This window comes from Solanum stenotomum, chromosome 11, assembly GCF_019186545.1.
Source record: "Solanum stenotomum isolate F172 chromosome 11, ASM1918654v1, whole genome shotgun sequence".
Classification (NCBI taxonomy): domain Eukaryota; kingdom Viridiplantae; phylum Streptophyta; class Magnoliopsida; order Solanales; family Solanaceae; genus Solanum; species Solanum stenotomum.
The window spans coordinates 54226361-54247301 of NC_064292.1; the positions used below are offsets into that span (position 1 = coordinate 54226361).

Here is a 20941-nt window from a genome sequence, read left to right on the forward strand (position 1 = left end):
TTGGCATCACTTACTTGTATTCTTGCTTTTGAGAATTCTTCGAAATCTTCAGTGAGCCATAGTCTGCTGAGTTGTCCCCTTTCCTTTTGCTTTGTCACTATGTATTTTCCCATCTCTTGTATTAAGTTATGCATTTGAATCACATCTTCAGAGATGAACATAAGAGACTTGTCAATTAGCACCCTCAATCCGGCCTCAGCTCCAAAACCACAGCTCTCAAGAATTTCCTTGATTTCGGTTTGTTTTTTCCCTCTTAAGAAGCATGCAATATCTAGAAATATCTTTTGATCTTCACTCACCAACCCATCATAACTTACTTTGAGGTAATCAACAACTTCTGAACTAGAGTTCCTCTTTATTCGATCAATAGCACTTCTCCACACATGTATATCCTCCTTATGTAAGGAAATACCCCACATTTCCAGGGCTAAAGGAAGGCCTTGAGCATGACGTACTACCTCCAATGTCATCTCCTCGAAACACTTATCTGGAACTTCATCTATGAAGGCATATTGGTTGAACAACTTAATAGCATCATGTTCAAGTAGTGTAGTCACAGGATATACGGCATCATTTTTCCTTGCGAAACGCTTGTCTCTCGTTGTTGCAATAATTCTACTGCCATTGCCAAACCAACCAAGATCCCCTGCAAGGTATTTCAGTTGGTCTACATGATCTATGTTATCAAGCACAACTAGAACCTTCTTCGAACGAAGTCTCTGAGAAATCAGGTCCCTCCCCGTCCCCTTATCATGCACACTTTCTTTTTCCCCTACCAGTTTAGAGAGAAGAATACTTTGCAGAGAAGGTATTTCATGCTTGTTTTCTTTACTGACCTCAAGGAAACAAGCACCTTCAAATTTAGATGAGTGTATATCAAAAATAGCTTTTGCTATTATCGTTTTACCAACTCCCCCAATTCCCCAGATCCACACCCTCCGGACATCATCGATTGTCATCTCTAGAAGGGAGTTGACTTCCTTTAAATGAGCATCTATTCCCACAATATCTTTCCAAGAAGATAAAGAAGTCGTGCATAATTTGAGCGAAATTTCATTAACAAGATCCCCAATACAGTCTGCTTCATTCCTACAAAAAATAACAACATTATTGATATATACAAATAAGAGAGACAAGAATAAGTAGAATTTCACATCCAAACTTACTTATCACGGATATCATATCCTTTTAGATCTGTGACACCACTTAGAGCAGTCCTCCATCCTTGCACCTTCTCCATTCCTTCAACATCATCCTTATACCTCGATTCGTGATTGGCAAAGGCATCTGCAAACCTCTTCTTTTGGTATCGAACATGTGATGGATCCACATCATAGAAGACTGGTATGACTAATTGTTTTTTTTCTTCCTTGCATTCCATAATCTTCACTAATTCATTCAAGCACCAACTCGACGTAGCATAATTTGTTGAGAAAATGATAACAGCAACTTGAGACTCTTCTATAGCTTTCACTAGTTCTTTCGAGAGGGAATCACCATTCTCTAGCCTTTTATCATCTAGAAAGGTGAATATTCCCCTGTCGTTCAAACGTTGATACAAGTGACTAGTAAAATTTTTGCGAGTATCTTCACCTCTAAAACTTAGAAAGACAGCATACTTGTACTTCCGTTGAGGACATGAAAACTGTGAATTACTCTCAGAAGAAGAAGAGAATGAAGTCATGATTCTTGGCAGATTTGAAAGGTAATGGGGAGGAATTCTTGTCTGGCAATGATTGGGTATTTAGAGAGTAAATATGAACAATTCATTATATACAGGAGAGATGACATACAGGAGTGGAGCGGAGCCAAAAAACATTGAATGGAATTAAATTATTGCTTTTGGACCAGTCAACTGGTAAGTATTCCCACTTACTAGCGGTAAATACAGAATGAACTTTCTGTGAAGCTTCCCAATCAATCCAAACACCCACTTAATTCAACTATATTTAGATTCATTTACTAGCGGTTTGAATATTGATTTAGGGTTAAAACGAAGTGAATAAGATAAATAAAACGCAGGAGTATAGATCTGAATGTTTCAGTGTGAATGCAAGTGTATCTGGGACCCCTTAGCCAACATGGGTTGTAGTTGCAGTGGTGACACTGCTTCATCCTTAATCAAAAATCTTGGATTAAAGCTCTGGGCATGGAAAAAAAATCATGTTGGGAGTATGATCCCTAATAGGCCCTGCGTTGCGCAATTCAAATTTAATTAGGTCTACTCCAATTAAATTAGTCAACTTGTATAAATGCGATAAAGAGGTAAGTAGTAGGAAATTTCTGTGATAGAATTAGACCTACCTACCCTAAAGTGGCTCCATACTCTACAGAAAATTGTACACAATGTACAACTAAAAGTACAAGCTGATGAAGCAGCAGGGTAATTTCTTTGTCACCGACAACTCAGCTAGACTTGACTCATGTTCTTCTTGTTTGACAACTGTTTTTTTTTTGTTTTGGTAGATAAGATGATATATTAGACACACTAGCTATTACACAGAGTGGTTACATAGCAGGGTTAAAACATTTTTTTTATTGCATAGTAGCATTAGATAAAGCAGTGGGAGTAAAATAAGTAGCATGAGCACTAGGAGGATTATTTACAGCACCAGAAGGGTGGAAAAACTACGCTGACTATTACAAGGGTGCTTTTAACGCGGTAAACAGTGACTTCTTTGTCAGCCCAATGCATTGGTAATGCAATCTGGAGTTTGGTAAAAATAACTTGCATTGAAAACCCTGATGATTGTGGGGATTGCAAAAAATATACCTCCAGTACTTTTATTTTATTTTTTGGTTGTTCCCTTGACACTGGATTGGATTGACCAGTTTCATTGTTTAGTTCCTATCCATCAACTATTTCTACCACATGTAGATTTGATAGTGGATCGATGTCAATAAACTCTACACTTGCTTGATGGTGTCGGAGAGTATTTGAGCTCTACATCCAAAGGAAGAATAGTTGCTCAACCACCAAGCTACATTCTATTCCTGGAAATAGTTTCCCTTTGCTCCGTTAGATTTGTGATGTGAGGCGACTTACTGATAGTTTCATGGCTTCTTTCACCCACCCGTTTTGGTGAAGTTTTCTTGCTTCTCACTCATTCACCTGCAGTAGGATTTTGGACAGGCTACTTATCAGTAAATGTGAAGGTGTGATTTTAGTTCATAATGAAATGCAGCATTCTGGTCTAAGAGAGGTGTAGTGTGACCTTTGATAATCAACAACAACATACCCAGTGAATCCCACAAGTGGGGTCTAGGAGGGTAGTGTGTACGCAGACCTTACCACAAGTTCACAACCCCGTGAGGATAGAGAGGCTGTTTCCAAAAGACCCTCGGCTCAAGTGCAATAAATCCAAGTAAAAGAAGAAGGCATGACCTTTCATAATAATACCAAGATATAAAGATTTCGTGAATCTCTTTCTCAGACCCAGACACTAGTTGTTCTGTTACAAACAGAGGAAGCATGTGCTCTTCATAGGCCGTGTCACCGGTGTTGTTCTCTAAGTAATCCAAGACACTAGTTGTTCTGTAACAAACAGAGGAAATATGTGCCCCTTCATAGACAGTGTTACCGGTGTTGTTCTCAAAGCAATCATGGTCCCACTTTGCACTGCAAACGTGAACCAAAACCAAAAGAGTGNGTATTCAGATTTTAGTATTTTAAATTAATTTTATTTATGGAAAGAGTCATATATTATACCAAATTATATATCAATAACCATTTAAAGTGAAAAAAATAAATTAAACCAATACCATTAACCTTTTTTCATCACCATTCACGTTTCTTCCCCAACTTTCACATTTCTTCCCCACCTTTCACGTTTCAAGTTTATCTTTCTTCAAAGTGCTAAATTGTTGTTAATTCTCTTTATTAATTCAAGCAGATTTCTCGGTTGGCAAGGTAATTTCCATTATTAATTTTGATTTTTTTTTATCTGATGTTTAAATCACTGATTCTAATACATTACGGATTTTCAGTCAATTTTTCCAATTTTTATGTGATTTTGTTTAAATATTCATCATATATTTATTAATTTCAATTTTTTTTGTGATTTTCTTTTAATTTTTCAGATTTTGTAGATTCCAGAAATTCATATATATGTTTGTTTTGTTTGATATTTAATACATTTTAAAATTTGATAATATCAAAAATTGCTTTTAGGGTTTTAGATTACGGGGAAAGCATCTGATTGTCTACAATGACTGATTCAATCAGAATTACTAGAGGTATACCAAATAATATTCAATTTTTTGGGGAATTTCCCTCATTTGATTTGTGTATTACCCAAGGGTTGCATTGTATTTCAATCTCAATTAGTATACAACATGTTTGTATTTCCTTCTTAATTTGTATTCATCTTAACTGTATGCTAACAATTTTGTATTTTATTGGATATTCATTCTGTATTTCAATCTCAATTTATATGTGAACAAGTTTGTATTTCTCTTTTGTTTTGTATTCAACCTAATTGTATACCAACAAGTTTTGTATTTTATGTGCCTACTTTACCTTTCAAAGTCACTTTGTATTTCAAATAAATAGAGTATTTAATTTCTTTTGTATTCACAACTTTATATTCAATCTCACTTTGTATTTTCATCTCATTTTTGTATTCATATATTGTTGTATTCAACATATAGTTCATGATCGATTAGTTACATTAACTTAATGGGATACAAATTATTGTATGCATTCAAATAGAAAAAACAGCTACTAAACTAAAAAAAAATAATTTCATTCGTTATACATCATAATTTGGATACAAAACATTCGAAAAAAGCTATAAATCCCAATGCATACAAAGATTTCATTGATTCAATCAAAAAAAAAAGCAACACTCTTGTACTCGACATATACGAATATCTCATCCAAACAAATAAAAAAATCAAAAAAAATACCTGATTGTTTTTCGATTGTTCACTGGATGCGACAAATTTATAGTTGTCAATTTTGAAAAATTCTGTTTAAAAAATATGTCATATTCAACTTGAAGAAGTTTTAAAAGTTATCAGATGAATGATTCGGAAGACAAACTAAATTATTTTAATTTTTTTTTTATGTTCTTAAGAAGAAAGCAAAAAAACGCTCGACGGAAAGATGGCTATTTATGCTCTTTTCAAAACGTAACTGATTTGTATTTAAAATCTTTGTTACCTCTTTTGATTTTGTTCCATGATTTTCTCTGTTCTGTTATTAATTATTTGTATTCTTTTAAATTAATCAAAATAAAATAAATACATAACTAATCCCTTAACAAACTAAAATAATGACATTTTTAATAAATAATGAAACTGTTGCTAAGGAGTCCCACTAAAAGCTAAAATATTGCTCTTTTGAAAAATTTCCCATTAAATTATTGCTATTGGACTAGTCAACTGGTAAGTATTTCCAACTATATTTAGATTCATTTACTAGCCGTTTGAATATTGATTTAGCGTTAAAACAAAGTGAATAAGATAAATAAAGTGCAGGAGTATAGATCTGAATGCTTCAGTGTGTTTGCAAGTCTATCCGAGACCCCTTAACTAACCAGGGTTATGGTGGACTGCTTCACCCTTAATTAGAAATCTCGTGTTCAAGCCTTGAGCATAGAATTTTTTTTTTGTTGGGAGCGTCACTCCCTATTGAGTCCTGCAATACACAATTCAGATTTAATTGGTGCTCCAGGGATTTCTGAAAATAATGTATTGTTGTCGTATTGCTAGAATCGGAATTCCTTTACAAACTATTTATAGGTTTAGACCTTGGCTAATAGAAAAGCTCAATTAACCCCTTTAAGACTAATGATAAAACAACCACATGGCGAACACATTAATAATGCCAGCTAATATCTCAGATTCGTACAGGCTCGTCAGCGCACCTGAACCTCCTGACACCTTCTTTAGAAAAATTGTGGTTGTTATATGAGATAGAATTGATGATATTTTGTAATGTTTTTATGAAGATGGGGTCTACTCAAATTGAAGTAGCCAACTTGTATAAATGCTGTAAAGAGGTAAGTAGTAGGAAATTTCTGTGATAGGATTTGACCTACCTACCCTAAAGTGGCTCCATACTCTACAGAAAATTGTACACAATGTGCAACTAAAAGTAAAAGCTGATGAAGCAGCCAAGAAAAAGAAGGGTAATTTCTTTGTCACCAACAGCTCAGCTAGACTTGACTCATGTTCTTCTTGTTTGACAACTGTTCTTTCGTTTTTGTAGAAAAAATGATATATTAAACACACTAGTGTTTACATAGCAGGGTTGAACATTTGTTGATTGCATAGTAGCATTAGATAAAGCAGTGGGAGTAGAGTAAGTAGCATGAGCACTAGGAGGATTATTTACAGCCCCAGAAGGGTGGAAAAACTACACTGACTATTTTTACGCGGGTAAACAGTGCCTGCTTTGCCAGCCCAGAATGCATTGGTAATGCAATCTGGAGTTTGGTCGAAAACTTGCAGTGAAAACCCTGATGGTTGTTCCTTTGACATTGGATTAGATTGACAGTTTCAGTGTTTAGTTCCTATCTACCAACTATTTCTACCACATGTAGATTTGACAGTGGATCGATGTCAATAAACTCAAAGCTTGCTTGATGGTGTCAGAGAGTATTTGAGCTCTACATCCAAAGGAAGAATAGTTGCTCAACCACCAAGCTACATTCGATTCCTGGAAATAGTTTCCCTTTGCTCCGTTTGCTTTGTGATGTGAGGCGACTTACTGATAATTCCATGGCTTCTTTCATCCACCCGTTTTGGTGAGTTTTCTTGCTTCTCACACATTCATCTGCAATAGGATTTTGGCCAGGCTACTCATCATGTGAAGGGTGATTTTAGTTCATAATGAAATGCAGCATTCTGGTCTAAGAGAGGTGTGGTGTGACCTTTAATAATCAACAACATACCCAGTGAATCCCACAAGTGGGGTGTAGGAGGGTATTGTGTACACAGACCTTACCACAAGTTCACAACCCCGTGAAGATAGAGAGGCTCTTTCCAAAAGACCCTCGGCTCAAGAGCAATAAATCCAAGTAAAAGAAGAAGATATGACCTTTAATAATAATACCAGGATATAAAGATTTCGTGATTCTCTTTCTCAGGCCCAGACACTAGTTGTTCTGTTACAAACAGAGGAAGCATGTGCTCTTCATAGGCCGTGTCACCGGTGTTGTTCTCTAAGTAATCCAAGACACTAGTTGTTCTGTAACAAACAGAGGAAATATGTGCCCCTTCATAGGCAGTGTTACCGGTGTTGTTCTCAAGCAATCATGGTCTCACTTTGCACTGCAAAAGTGAACCAAAACCAGAAGAGTGAAACTTGTCAAAACTACTTATAAGTAATCAAAAGATAGATGCTACTTATTACTTTTATAGAGATCGAAGTTAACAAACCAGACAACAGACAATTGATGCATTCAATCTTGGCTTAATAAGAGATAGATGGTCATATATAGCCATTAACTCTATCACAGCTATAATTCTGAAATTTATCTGATGTTTTTGCAAATGGTAACACATTTTGTCTGTTGTAATTAAAAGTTAACACAAAGACTAGGTTTCTTATGTTTCGCATTTTCCTTCAAAAGAACCATAAGAAAACTGAAGGAGATCATGAGCAAGGTCGAACCTCAGCTGCATCTCTTGCTCCACCGTCTCACATTGTGCTGCATCTTTGATTGAACCTCCCTGCTATAACAAGAGATATACTTATATTTAAAACAGAGATTTCTGCTAATATAACTGTTATACCTGTACTCAAATTATATACTGGAACAAAATAACAACGGATTAATGAAGTTCTGAGCCCACACAAAACTGTGTATCACACTACACGTGATCTTTGAAGCCCAATTTTTAAAGAATCCCAACAATAACATTCTGAGAGGGTATCAAATGAAAATCATACAACAAAGTCAAAATATAAAACTCAGTACTCAAAAAAGCAGAATACTGACTTACAGTAAATGTATACAAATTGAACTCACCTTTTACTTGGTACAAAGATGAAAATGGCTCCTGCGGAAGTGTATTGCAAAAGTTAGAGAATGATCATTACCTTTCGACATGAAAACATTTGATGCAGAAGGGTTAAACTGACGCGTAACGTACAAGGAACTTCTGGTTTTTCCAAAATGAAAATTATATTGAAATGGTTTAAACAAGTTTCGTAACTATTCTCTGAGTCCTGGATTGTAGCTCTACTTGGGGGAATGGAGATTACCAGATCGAGGAGAATGTTCCCTAACTTGAGGAGTCTGGATACAGATTAGGTTGAGACCTATGCATTTTTTGCCAACTATGATTGTAGCTCAAATATTACACAGCAAAGCCAAATATTCTAGCTACATGTCCATACGAAAGACTCCAATTAACCAATTTGTACAAAGGAAATAGCAATTGAAGTATTCATCTGCCAAAAAAACCATGATACTTCAAAACAAATATGATAATTGATTACTAAGGAGAAATCCTAGTCCTTCATTCTCACTGAAAAGGTGAGTAAACTAATCAAGGAGACAATAATTTATCTTCACAATCCATTTTAGAGCCAGTTAAATTGTAAAAAAAAAAGGTGCTCCTGTGGGTAAAGCAGCTCTATCGTCCATATGGAAATTCGAGCATATGGTTCTATCAAGGATTTTCAGTTTTTTTGTGACTTGCCTGCACTTCTTGAAATCTTTTCAAAATGACAGCATAAATTTCTGGCATCCATAACTCAAATAGTGGCTATTACTTCATCGAAATTTCCCCCAATTTGTAGCATTATCTTTTCATTTTAGAGCACTTATTTTCAAATTCAACCAATTGATTTGCGAGTACTTTTAGGTACCAACTGAATTAATGTTGCATGATTCCAGAATCTGATCTAAGCATTGAAAATTTGAATTTTTTGTTAGCCTTTAACTCACCTGGGTTAATCATGGCTCACACAAGCGGATATACGATGAAGAATCAATTGATAAAATTTACTGATTATACGTAAATCAACCATTGATGAGCTCCTGTCAATAAGAGAAAAAAGAAAGAAAACACAACGGGAAAAAGAAAGAAGAATCAGCATAAAAAAATTATCAATATTAGAAGAAGAATTTGTAGATGATAGGAGGGAGAGAGCACAGTTTCATGACAAACGGGAAAAAGAAAATCATGAGGTATATTACCTATATTTAAGAAATATGGCCTTTGTTTCTAATGTTATTGAGTATTTGACATTTTAACTGGCTTCATTGGTCACGGAGTAATGGTGTTCACAATTTCCGTATCTGCTCGTACCCATCATAACGAGATGCTCTGTTGGTTCATCATTATTTTCTCTCATTTGTAACAAGGCATCAGTTGCTGCCTATATGGAATTCACACTCCATCAAATGGATGTGCAAAGTGCCTTCCTGAATGGATTCTAAAGGAGGACGTATATGTCAAGCAGCCTCAAGGCTTTGCAAACACTGAATTTCAAAACCATGTTTTCAAACTTGACAAAGCACTGTAACATACAGCAAATCCCAAGAAGCAATCCATTCCCTGATGGTGGAACCAACTTGGGATCTTCTTCTCAGGATGCTCGATGATAAACGCTCCTAGTGACAAGTTAAATGTGAAGGTTCAATTTAGGATAGAGGGATTAAGTGCCAAACTGAGTCATCCCACATAAAGCTTTTAAAGTTATGTAATGTTTAAGAAACTTCTGGTTTTTCCAAAATGAAATATATTTTGCAAGTAAAATGGTGAACATCAGTTTCTGATGAAGAGCATACAAGAGGAGTTTCTTTCTGGTTGGATAGCCATCACAATAGTAAGCATCTGTGGCATTCAAGTTTAGTTCTATAAATTAAAATTCGAGTTAAGTTGTAGAAATGAAATTCAGAGTGCTCACTTCATCAACATCTTCAGAGTTCAGTCTCTTGCTCCTGCTTAGTTAACTGTGGCAACTGCTGCATAAACTCCTCAGCAGCTGCACAGGCCTGAAAACCCCACTAAAATTTACTGCATGGAGGAAAAACTAGTTCTGTAACTAATACAGCACATAATTAAATGAAGAACTAAGAGAATGTTTCCCTTACTTGAGGAAGTAATATGATAGAGAAAATGGCCAAAAGCCTCCCCAACCTATAGCCGGATTCCCAACTACACACTCATACTTCACGGACATTTTTTTTTTACATATTAGCTCACCCTTATTTGCTGACATGTTCACATAAACCAGATATAATAAAATGTTTGTTTACACGCGCTGCCAAGTATTGAATGGACCCCATAACTCTAAAATTTCCCTTAATCTTTTCATTTTCCTCTTTCTTTCTCTAAACCCTAACCTTTTTTCAATCACTCCATATACACACCCATTCTCTTCATGAAATGAGATTTCGTTCCAATTGAATTTGAAGAACAATTTTTGAACCCTAACTATGAAAGCTTATTCAAGTCCGCAATTTCCATTATTTATCCTAACAAAGCAAAAAACGATGAATTTGAAGAACAATTTTTGAACCCTAACTGTGAAATCAGAGAAATTACAAGCCAAGCTTCAACCTTTTTCGAAATTGATACTATAGTTGAATGTTTTGACAAGTAAATTCAAGTTTTAAGCTGATTTGGGAGAGAATGAAGGAATATACAATTGAAAATTGAGAAAAAGAGGAAGAAAAAGAGAGTTTGATTTTGGGAGAGAATGAGATTATACCATTGGGGATTAATTATTACTTATTTGGACTCACGCGTGTACTTTTCTTCAGCTTTTGACGTTTTATTTTCTCTTCTTACGCGCCTAAGGGAGTTGTTCTCACCTTCTTCGACATGTCAGCAAACAAGGGTGAGATAATATGTAAAAAAAAAAGTCTAGGAGGGGTAATAGGATCCCCGTGAAGTGTGAGTGTGTAGTTGGGAATCCGGCTATAGATTGAGGGGGCTTTTGGCCATTTTCTCTAATATGATATATAAGCATCTACAGATTAGTTGAGAACTATGCCATTTTTTTTTCAAATGTAGGGGATTGATGCTCAAACATCACACAGCAAACCAAAGAGGTTTAGATATACGTCCTTATCAAAGACTCCGATTGCGGATCACCCAATTTGAACAATGGAAATAGCAATTGAAGTATTCATCTGAAATGATACTTCAAAATAAATATGATAATTGATTCTAAGGAGAAATTCTAGTCCTTCATTCTCACTAAAAAAGGTGCGTGAACTAATTAAAGAAACAAAAAATACTTGATTTCAGAAAATCACTTTAGAGCCATTGAATCGTAAAAAGAACCACAAATGAACAAGTCGAAAAACAAAATTGAGTATAATATAGAACATAAGAGAAATTTGTTTCCAATACTCTATGGAGTCGTTTGGTGTGAGGTATAAGGTATAATATTCTCGGGATAAATGCAGGATAATTTTATCATGTGTTTGGTTGGAGGTATTAAGTAGTCTTTGAATTATTTATCCCACCATTTATAATTTTATACTATATTGATGGGATAAGTTATTCCATATAAATACAGAATAACTTATCCCAGGATAATAATAACCAGGATAACTTGTTCCCAACCAAATGACCCTAAGGGTTATTTGGTATGAGGGATAAGTGATAAAAATACCAAGATAAAATGCAGGATTATTCTATTCACTTATGAGCACATTTTAAGGTAAGAATTTATGAAGATTGAACAATTCCAGGATTTGATTTGAGTATCGAAAAAAAAAACTTGCTCACATCCTTTAACTCACCATGGTTTATCATGGCTTAACACAAGATGGAGAATCAATCAACAAAACTCACTGTTGATACATACATCACCATTGATGAGCTCCTGTCAGTATGGGAAAGAATAAAGAAAAAAAAAGAGGAAAAGAAATGAAAAAGTTATTAACAGAATTGGAAGAAGACTTTGTAGCTAATAGGAGAGATTACATAAAAAGAGAGTTGAACAGAATTTCACTACCAACTAGGGGAAAAACAAATCATGAGGTATATTACCTATATTTAAGACAAAATTCTGGGCTTGGGGGAGAGAGCTGCAAAGTTTCTGAAGAGACTGGTTGTTGCTGCAGATTCTCAAAGACAGCTCCAATGAATATTAGAAATAAGAGCTTTGTTTCTTTGAAGAGGAGCAATTGGCTTCATCATGGTGTCCCAATGCAATGTTCTGTTGGTTCATCTTTATACAACAAACGGAATCCAAACTCCTTCGTTTCTCCGGAGAACGATAATGCAATAAGCCCATAGTCATTTGGTGTTTTTCCATTTGCCTTAGATGTTTCCCATAAGCCAGCAAGAGATACCAAGAAAAAATGAATCATAGGTTCAGTATCACATTCTGAATCGTCGGATAATTCTGTATCATAATTTGGAAGGAAGGATAATTCTAGTTTCTGGGTCATCCCATCATCACATGAGGGAATCAATTCAACTGTGGTGTCAACTAGGTCGCCAGAGTAACATACAGCAAATCCCAAGAAGTTATCCGATACATACCAATTTTCAGACAAATTGATCGATACACTTTCATCCTTACCTTGATGATTGAACCAACTTGGGATCTTATTCTGACCATGCACAATGGTAAACACTCTTTGTGACAAGGAATCTGAAGCAAAGATGTCATTCGGCAAGGAAACCATATCCTGAGACAATGACCGTGGAAGTGAGATATTCATGGAATTTAGATCCCTCATCACACAGTCTAACATGTGAATATCCGACTTCACTTTCATGCTTCCAAGGATTTCCGGAAAAATTTCTAAACTAGAGCACCCCTCTAGATTCAGATATTCAAGGGAATCGATGCACAGAACTGGGAACCTCTTGAGCCATTTACAGTTGGTCAACTTTAATGTACAGAGCTTTTTGAGACATTCCAGGGATTGATGAACCTCTTCAAGATTCGTACAATTTGACAGATTCAAAGTCGCCAAGTTTTGCATCCCTCCAATACCTGGCAACTCTTTAAGCCTCTTGCAATCTGATAGGTCCAAAGACCGAAGAGCACCAAGTTGGGCTATGCTTTGAGGCAAATGCTCAAAATTATTTCCAGAGAGATATAACTCGTTCAGAGAGGATAAGGATCCAATGTCTTCCGGAAGACTTCCATCTATTAGATTGCAGTAACTGAGATTCAGAATCTCCAACAAGAGTAATCCGTCAGACACCACAGGGAAAACAAAGTACACTCCATCTTTAAGGCCTACTTTTGATTTTTGTTTAGAGAACTGCAAGAAATAAAGCTTGTTCAAACGGACAATGGAAGGCGGAGGTTGCGAAATTAGAGTATTTTTGGCATCAAGCCACTCCAAGTTCTCTAAATTCCCTATCTCTTTTGGTAAGCTCTTAAGTTTTGAACATGCCGACACATTTAGCTCCACCAAATTTTTCAACTTACAAATACTGCTCGGAAGTGTTACAAGGTTTTCTAAACCTCTCAAGTCTAGGCACTTTAACCCACTCTTTAACTTCAAATTCATGCTTCCAAGGATTTCTGGAAACATTTCTAAACTAGAGCACCCCTCTAGATTCAGATATTCAAGGGAATCAATGCACAGAACTGGAAACCTCTTGAGCCGTTTACAATTAGTCAACTTTAATGTACAGAGCTTTTTGAGACGTCCCAGGGAATGATGAACCTCTTCAAGATTCGTACAATTTGACAGATTCAAAGTCGCCAAGTTTTGCATCCCTCCAATACCTGGCAACTCTTTAAGCCTCTTGCAATCTGATAGGTCCAAAGACCGAAGAGCACCAAGTTGGGCTATGCTTTGAGGAAAATGCTCAAAATTATTTCCAGAGAGATATAACTCGTTCAGAGAGGATAAGGATCCAATGTCTTCCGGAAGACCTCCATCTATTAGATTGCAGTAACTGAGATTCAGAATCTCCAACAAGTGTAATCCATCAGACACCGCAGGGAAAACAAAGCACACTCCATCTTCGAGGCCTACTTCTGATTTTTGTTTTGCGAACCGCAAGAAATGAAGCTTGTTCAAACAGACAATGGAAGGCGGAGGTTGCGAAATTAGAGTATTTTTGGCATCAAGCCACTCCAAGTTCTCTAAATCCCCTATCTCTTTTGGTAAGCTTTCAAGTTTTGAGCATGCCGACACATTTAGCTCCACCAAATTTTTCAACTTACAAATACTGCTCGGAAGTGTTACAAGGTTTTCTAAACCTCTCAAGTCTAGGCACTTTAACCCACTCTCTAACTTCAAATCCATGCTTCCAAGGATTTCCGGAAAATTTTCTAAACTAGAGCACCCCTCTAGATTCAGATATTCAAGGGAATCGATGCACAGAACTGGGAACCTCTTGAGCCCATTACAGTTAGTCAACTTTAATGTACGGAGCTTTTTGAGACATCCCAGGGATTGATGAACCTCTTCAAGATTCGTACAATTTGGCAGATTCAAAGTCGCCAAGTTTTGCATCCCTCCAAAATCTGGCAACTCTTTAAGCTTCTTGCAATCTGATAGGTCCAAAGACCGAAGAGCACCAAGTTGGGCTATGCTTTGAGGCAAATGCTCAAAATTATTTCCAGAGAGATATAACTCGTTCAGAGAGGATAAGGATCCAATGTCTTCCGGAAGACTTCCATCTAGTAGATTGCAGTAACTGAGATTCAGAATCTCCAACAAGCGTAATCCATCAGACACCGCAGGGAAACTAAAGTACACTCCATCTACGAGACCTCCTCCAGAATTTTGTTTTGCAAAACTCAACAATTTAAGCTTGTTCAACTGGACAATGGAAGATGGAGGTTGTGAAATTAGAGTACCTCTAGCATCAAGATTTTCATCTACGAGACCTCCTCCAGAATTTTGTTTTGCAAAACTCAAAAATTTAAGCTTGTTCAACTGGACAATGGAAGATGGAGGTTGTGAAATTAGAGTACCTCTAGCATCAAGATTTTCCAAGTTTTCTAAATCTCCTATCTCTTTTGGGAAGCTTTTAAGCTTAGAGCAATCCGACACATTTAGGCTGACCAAATTTTTCAACTTACAAATGCTGCTCGGAAGTGTTGCAAGGTTTTCAAAACCTCTAAAACCTAGATCCCTTATTACACTGTCGAGCATGTGAATCTCTAACTCAGCTTTCATGTTTCCGACGATTTCTGGAATTTTTTCTAAACTAGAGCAATCTCGTAGACACAGATAATTAAGAGAATCAATGCACAGAGCTGGAAACCTCTTAAGCCGTTTACAATTAGTCAATTTTAATGTACAGAGCTTTTTGAGAAATCCCAGGGAACGAGGAACCTCTTCAAGATTTATACAATTTGACAAATTCAAAGTCTCCAAGTTTTGCATTCCCATGAAGCTTGGCAACTCTTTAAGCCTCTCACAATATGATAAGTCCAAGGATCGAAGAGCACCAAGTTGTTCTATGCTTTGAGGCAAATGCTCAATGTTGATTATACTGAGATTCAGCGTCATCAAGTTTGGCATCCCCATGAAGTCTGGCAACTCTTTAAGCATCTTGCACTCTTTTAAGTCGAAGGATCGAAGAGCACCAAGTTGGGCTATGCTTCCAGGCAGATGCTCAAAATTATTTCCAGTGAAATTCAACTCTTTCAAAGAGGATAAGGATCCAATGTCTTCCGGAAGTCCTCCATCTTTTAAATTGCAGTAACTGAGATCCAGATCTTCCAATGAGTTTAACCCTTCATTCACTTGAGGGAACTCAAAGTACACTCCCCCTTCGAGACTTGCGTTATATCTTTGTTTCGCAAAACTCATGAATGTAAGCTTGTTCAAGCAGACGATGGAAGACGGAGGTAGTGAAATTAGAGTCCCTGATGCGTCAACCTTCTCCAAGTTAACTAAATCGCCTAGATCTTTCGGCAAGCTTTCAAGTTTATAGCAATTCGACACATCAAGAATAACCAAACCTTTCAACATGCCAATGCTTCTCGGAAGAGCTACAAGATTATCCAAATGTCTCAGAGTTAGGCACTGAACAATATATGATGGCAGTTCCCTTATCTCAGAGTCCCACATCTTAATCTCTAAGTTCGGCTTCGTTCTTCCACGGATTTCTGGAAATTTCTCTAAACGAGAGCAGAACTTTAGATCCAGATATTCAAGAGATTCCACGTTAACACATGGAAACCTCTTGAGGCGTCTACAATATGTCAAATTCAACCTCTTGAGTTTTGTGCGACATCCCAAGGAATGGTGAACCTCTTCAAGATTAATACAATTGCCCAAATCCAAATACTCCAAATTTGACATCTCTGTGAAATCTGGTGTTTGCGTCAGGTCTCTAGAGCGGCTGAGATCTAGCGTCCGTAGATACGGAAAATGCTGCTATTCAGAACAGAAGAAGGATGAGAAAGGAAAACAAGAACAGACAGGTAAAAGAATCTGTAAAAAAAATTGGCTGAGGTTTCAGTACGTTTATCCAAATTTTAAAAAAAAATAGCCAAGGAAGTAGACTTTAAATATTGGAGCAAGGCAGGGCTGAGTAAGATAGGAAGCCTAGTAGGGAGACCTATGATGGTGGATCATAACACGGAGGAGAGGATGGGTTTGAATTTTGCGAGAATATTGGTAGAGGTTGAGATGGGGAAAGAACTGCCAGATGTGGTGATGTTTAAGAATGAAAAAGGCAAATTGATTGAGCAGGCTGAACAGTATGATTGGAAGCCAACATTGTGCAAGTTTTGTACTAAGTATGGTCATAAAGAGGAGGATTGTAGGCTAAAGAAGAAAGGGCCTAAAATTCCCATTAAAGTTGGGCAGAAAGAAGGAGAGGTGAAGCAATGGCAAGCAAAATACTCATTCTCCCTACTAGGCTTCCTATCTTACTCATTATGGTTGAAATGGATTCATGGAATATATATAACGACTGATGCATCTATCTGGACTCATAAAGTACCTACAGATTGCAGTTGGTACTGGAAGAAACTCAATGGCATCAAAATACTCATGCAGGGCTGGTATAATCAGGGTAGATATATGTTAACACAGTCTGGTAATTACTCTATTACTAGAAGTTATTTAGCATTAATGGGTTACAGGCCAAAAATGAGGACTGCTGAGCTAATTTGGACTTCCATGGCCTTGCCTAAGCATAGGTTTATGGTATGGCTGGCTGTCCAAGGAAGACTACTTACACAAGAAAGAAGGTGAGAATGAACATCCCAGTTGAAGATGTAGCATGTTGCATGTATGATGAGCAAGTTATGGAGACTACTATGCACTTATTTGAGGAGTGCAAATGGACATTAGCAGTGTGGCATGAGATCAACCAATGGACAGGGACAAAAATACAAATCAATGGGATTACTAGAATGCTGGACAAAATCAAAGTGAAGCACTGGGTACAATTCAAGAAGGAAATCATGGCAGCCATTTGTGGAGCAGTACTATATCATACCTGGACAGCTAGGAATTGGAAGAAGTTCAAAGGGAGAAATGTTCATACAGAGGAGGTCGTTTTACAGATAAAAAAGGAAGTTATAGGAAGATTATCTTTAATTAATAAGTCTAAGAAAGCACACAAGTGTAGAGATTTTATTCAGCATTTACTTTGTAATTAGTTTTTGCTTGGTTGGAGGCCTATTTCTGTTATCAGAATCGGTGCTCTTTAAGTTGTAATTGTTCTTGATGGTATGGTAATCTTTTACAGTTGTTACAAAAAAAAAAAAAGTAGAGTTCCAACAGTGTTTTCTTTTTATTCTCTCTTTAGATGCAATGACTATTTATTTCAACATTGTATTTTTCTATAAAATAGTTGTATATAAGTTACCCTTCATGTCCGTCCCACTACATGCAATCTTAGGATGAGATTCGTATCTTGCTAGGGAAATGTTTGAACCACTTAGCTTCTTATAAGTTAATATATGATAGGAAGATTTGGGAGAAAAACGACATAAAGATCTTCCAGTAATAGATATGAGAAAAACCCAAAATCTATCTATATATCTATATCTATCTATCTATCTATACTACCTTAAAAGCATGAACTCCCTAACTTAATGTTAAATTACTATAATACCCCCAACTTAAAACACCCAATTTATTATATATTATGTATTTAATATTATATTTATATACACTATATTATATTAAATGCATACAACCTTTTCACATTGATGGGTAGTGACTTTCGAAAGGTTGTGACTTTTTTGTTATAGAGTTGTGACTTTTCGATGAGTTATGACATTTCCAAAAAGTTGTGATTTTTCTGAAGGGTTGTGACTTATCTAAAAAGACACGGTACGCACATTTTCATATTATCCTTTGTTGTCTATAAATAGAGGGGTTTTCTCACACTTTAAAACTACAACTTTTGGAAGTCTTCTATTCTTCTACTTAAAACAAGGAAGATTGTGAGAGTTGTTCAATTATGCAATTACAATATTTTTTGTGGGTAAATTAGATAGATCAATAAAAATTGATGCAAAAAGGAAAATGAAATAACTCAACTTCAAACGAGAAAAGTATCGTGATAATTAATATGCACTCATTTTCATAGCCATAAAATATACTTTTGCAACAACTCTTCCTTGACAAGAAGTTCAATGATTTTCCGTTGCACAAACTACAACTTGGTGTTCAGAATCTGAGAAGTCTCGAACTGTTGGAGAAAAAGTATTTGATCAAAAACTTGTTTGAAGAATCCTAACTATATTTAATAAGTACTCTTTCATTTTCAAATTATTTGTTGTACTTTTATTTTTATTCAGTTTAATATAGAATGTTCTTTTTGTATTGGGAGTGAGGACACATCTTTAAGACCACAAAGTTAAAAGATATTTTTATATATTCTACATATGATCCTTAAATTAAAAGTCTTCTTTATGTTTTAAAATTTCATATCAAATTAAAATTAGACCAATCCATATCTATCATTTTTTAAAAATCTATACTACCTTAAAAGAATGAACTAATAACTTAACTATTAAATTATTATAATACCCCCAACTTAAAACACCAAATATAGTATATCTTCTATATTTTATATTGTATTATATTATATTATATTATATTAAAGTCAGACAACTTTTCACATTGAAGGGTTGTGACATTTTCGAAGAGTTATAACTTTTCTGAAGGGTTGTGACCTTTTTGAAAGGTTGTGACTTTTCTATAGGGTTGCGACTTTTTCGAAGAGTTGTGACTTTTCTGAAGGGTTGCGACTTTTCCGAAGATTTATGACTTTTCCGATGAGTTTTGACCTTACTGAAGATTGTGACTTCTTTTTGATAAGGCACCACGAGCAGTTTTTCATACACTACCCTTTGTTGGCCGTAAAAAAAAGGGGCTTCATCACTTCTATATTTTTATGATAAGAAACAATATGCACTTACTAATACCACACATTTTTAACTATAAATGGACGGGTTTCCTCACATTTTTAAACTACGGTTTTTTATGTTTTCTATTCTTCTCTTCTTAAAACCTCAAAGTTTGATTTACAAACGTTAACCATCTCAAAGTTCAGTGAAATTAGAACACTTCATAACATGAATGTTAAATTAATCTAATACTCCAGCTAAAACATCCAATTTAGTATATCTTCTATATTTGATATCAATATTTATTTATATTAAAAGTAAGAATACCTACAAAACAATAATAACAAAGTAATGCACTATGGGGAAGGGAGTAGAAAGCTTATTTAAGAGGTGTAACTAAGAGATTTTAAGAGTGACTAATTTTTTATTTAGTAATATTCATATTATTTTTAAAAATAGTGTGGTACATGGTTTGATTTTCACGTGCAACGCGCGTGCGTCAAAACTAGTTATATAAAATATATTAATTTGAGTTTATGGATTTAACAACTTCTTTTCATTTAAAGACACGCATCATAATTTCAGAACAAACCAAAATATAAAGTATATCAAATAAAACAGGCTGAAAGAAATAGTATCTGTGCATCACTGAAGGACAAAGATAGTTAGAGAGAAAATAAAAATAAACAAGAATTTAACTATTGTACCTTTATTCCCGTCCATAAATAATGCAGTGAACTGAAGTGGAGTTGAAGATGAACAAGCCTTTTGGGTTCAAAATTTTCTGGCAATGACTCCCAAGGAAAGTGATTCCAGACAAACCAACGCAAGCTGTTGGGCAGGTACTCAATGGAGCCATCATGGCAAGGGGAGCAATCTTGGGACCATATGTATAATATCCTAAGTATTTTCATATTTTTCATGGCCTCTTTGCTAAAGCATATTTTCCCATCATAATGAAACCAGATTGCTTCCATTTCCTTGGTCCCCTGGTAAAAATGATCATTTCTTTACAAAAGTATAACTTCAAATGTCGTATAAAATTCAATTGCCAATATGATTACTTCCTCAATCCTCCCAGTGCCAAATTAGCGTACAATATTTGTTAGGTCTTTTAAATGAAATATGTTGCTTAAGAGAAGTATACTTTGTGCAATTAGTTCAACAGTTCTATTTTCTATGGAGTTACACATTTTCTGAAAAGTGCTTTAGAGTCAAGTCTGAGAGTTTTTTCATGCAGTGACAGAATAAAATTGTAAAGTAGTAGTGCCAATAACTTGTAATTTCAACCTGATTGAGTTAGTATATATAAAAAGAAGTTGGCTTAAACAGAGTACGTGGCTACTAGACTAAGGGTGTGTTTGTTTGGTATGGAGGAAAATATATGTTTTCCAATTTTCTCATGTTTGGTTGGGTAAAATATTTTCCAAATCAACTCATTTTCCTCAAATTCAAGGAAAATTACTTCCCTTCAAAAATTAAGGAAAACATTTTCCAAAACTTTCCTCCAACTTCAAATTACAATTTTTTTTGTTGAAAAAATAAATTTAAAGCTTATTTTTAAAAAATATTTTTGAACTTCAATTTTTTTTATTTTTTTACCCCACCCCACCCCGACCATCCCTCCCGACAGCCCCCTACCCCCCCCCCCAAAAAAAATTAAAAAAATTAAAGTTTGTTTTTAAAAAATATTTTCAATTTCAAATTTTTATTTTCACC

General features: G+C 35.5%; 2 protein-coding genes, 1 long non-coding RNA gene and 1 pseudogene across 8 annotated transcripts in view; 2 read left to right on the top strand and 2 right to left on the bottom strand.

Moving 5' to 3' along the window:
* Window positions 1–20941, bottom strand: part of LOC125843862 (uncharacterized) — a 573332-nt gene that overhangs the window by 49450 nt on the left and 502941 nt on the right. The gene's annotated exons all lie outside the window — the stretch shown is intronic.
* LOC125843921 (uncharacterized) overlaps window positions 1–20941 on the top strand; it is a 105150-nt gene that overhangs the window by 47192 nt on the left and 37017 nt on the right. The gene's annotated exons all lie outside the window — the stretch shown is intronic.
* The window catches only part of LOC125843877 (glucan endo-1,3-beta-glucosidase 2-like), a 54931-nt pseudogene that overhangs the window by 13666 nt on the left and 20324 nt on the right, over window positions 1–20941 (top strand).
* LOC125843909 (uncharacterized) overlaps window positions 2286–20941 on the bottom strand; it is a 54615-nt gene continuing 35959 nt past the window's right edge. Inside the window, exons 1-9 of one of the 6 annotated variants that reach the window (XM_049523130.1) lie at window positions 11968–12114; window positions 11718–11800; window positions 9869–9978; window positions 9156–9572; window positions 8241–8404; window positions 7980–8010; window positions 7627–7683; window positions 3386–3619; window positions 2472–3112 (exon numbers count right to left, since the gene is read on the bottom strand). In XM_049523130.1, the coding sequence (XP_049379087.1) occupies window positions 3109–3112; window positions 3386–3619; window positions 7627–7683; window positions 7980–8010; window positions 8241–8280 (366 nt within the window). In that variant the 5' untranslated portion in view covers window positions 8281–8404; window positions 9156–9572; window positions 9869–9978; window positions 11718–11800; window positions 11968–12114 and the 3' untranslated portion in view covers window positions 2472–3108. The other 5 variants (XM_049523135.1, XM_049523132.1, XM_049523134.1 and 2 more) reach the window with 5 other exon arrangements.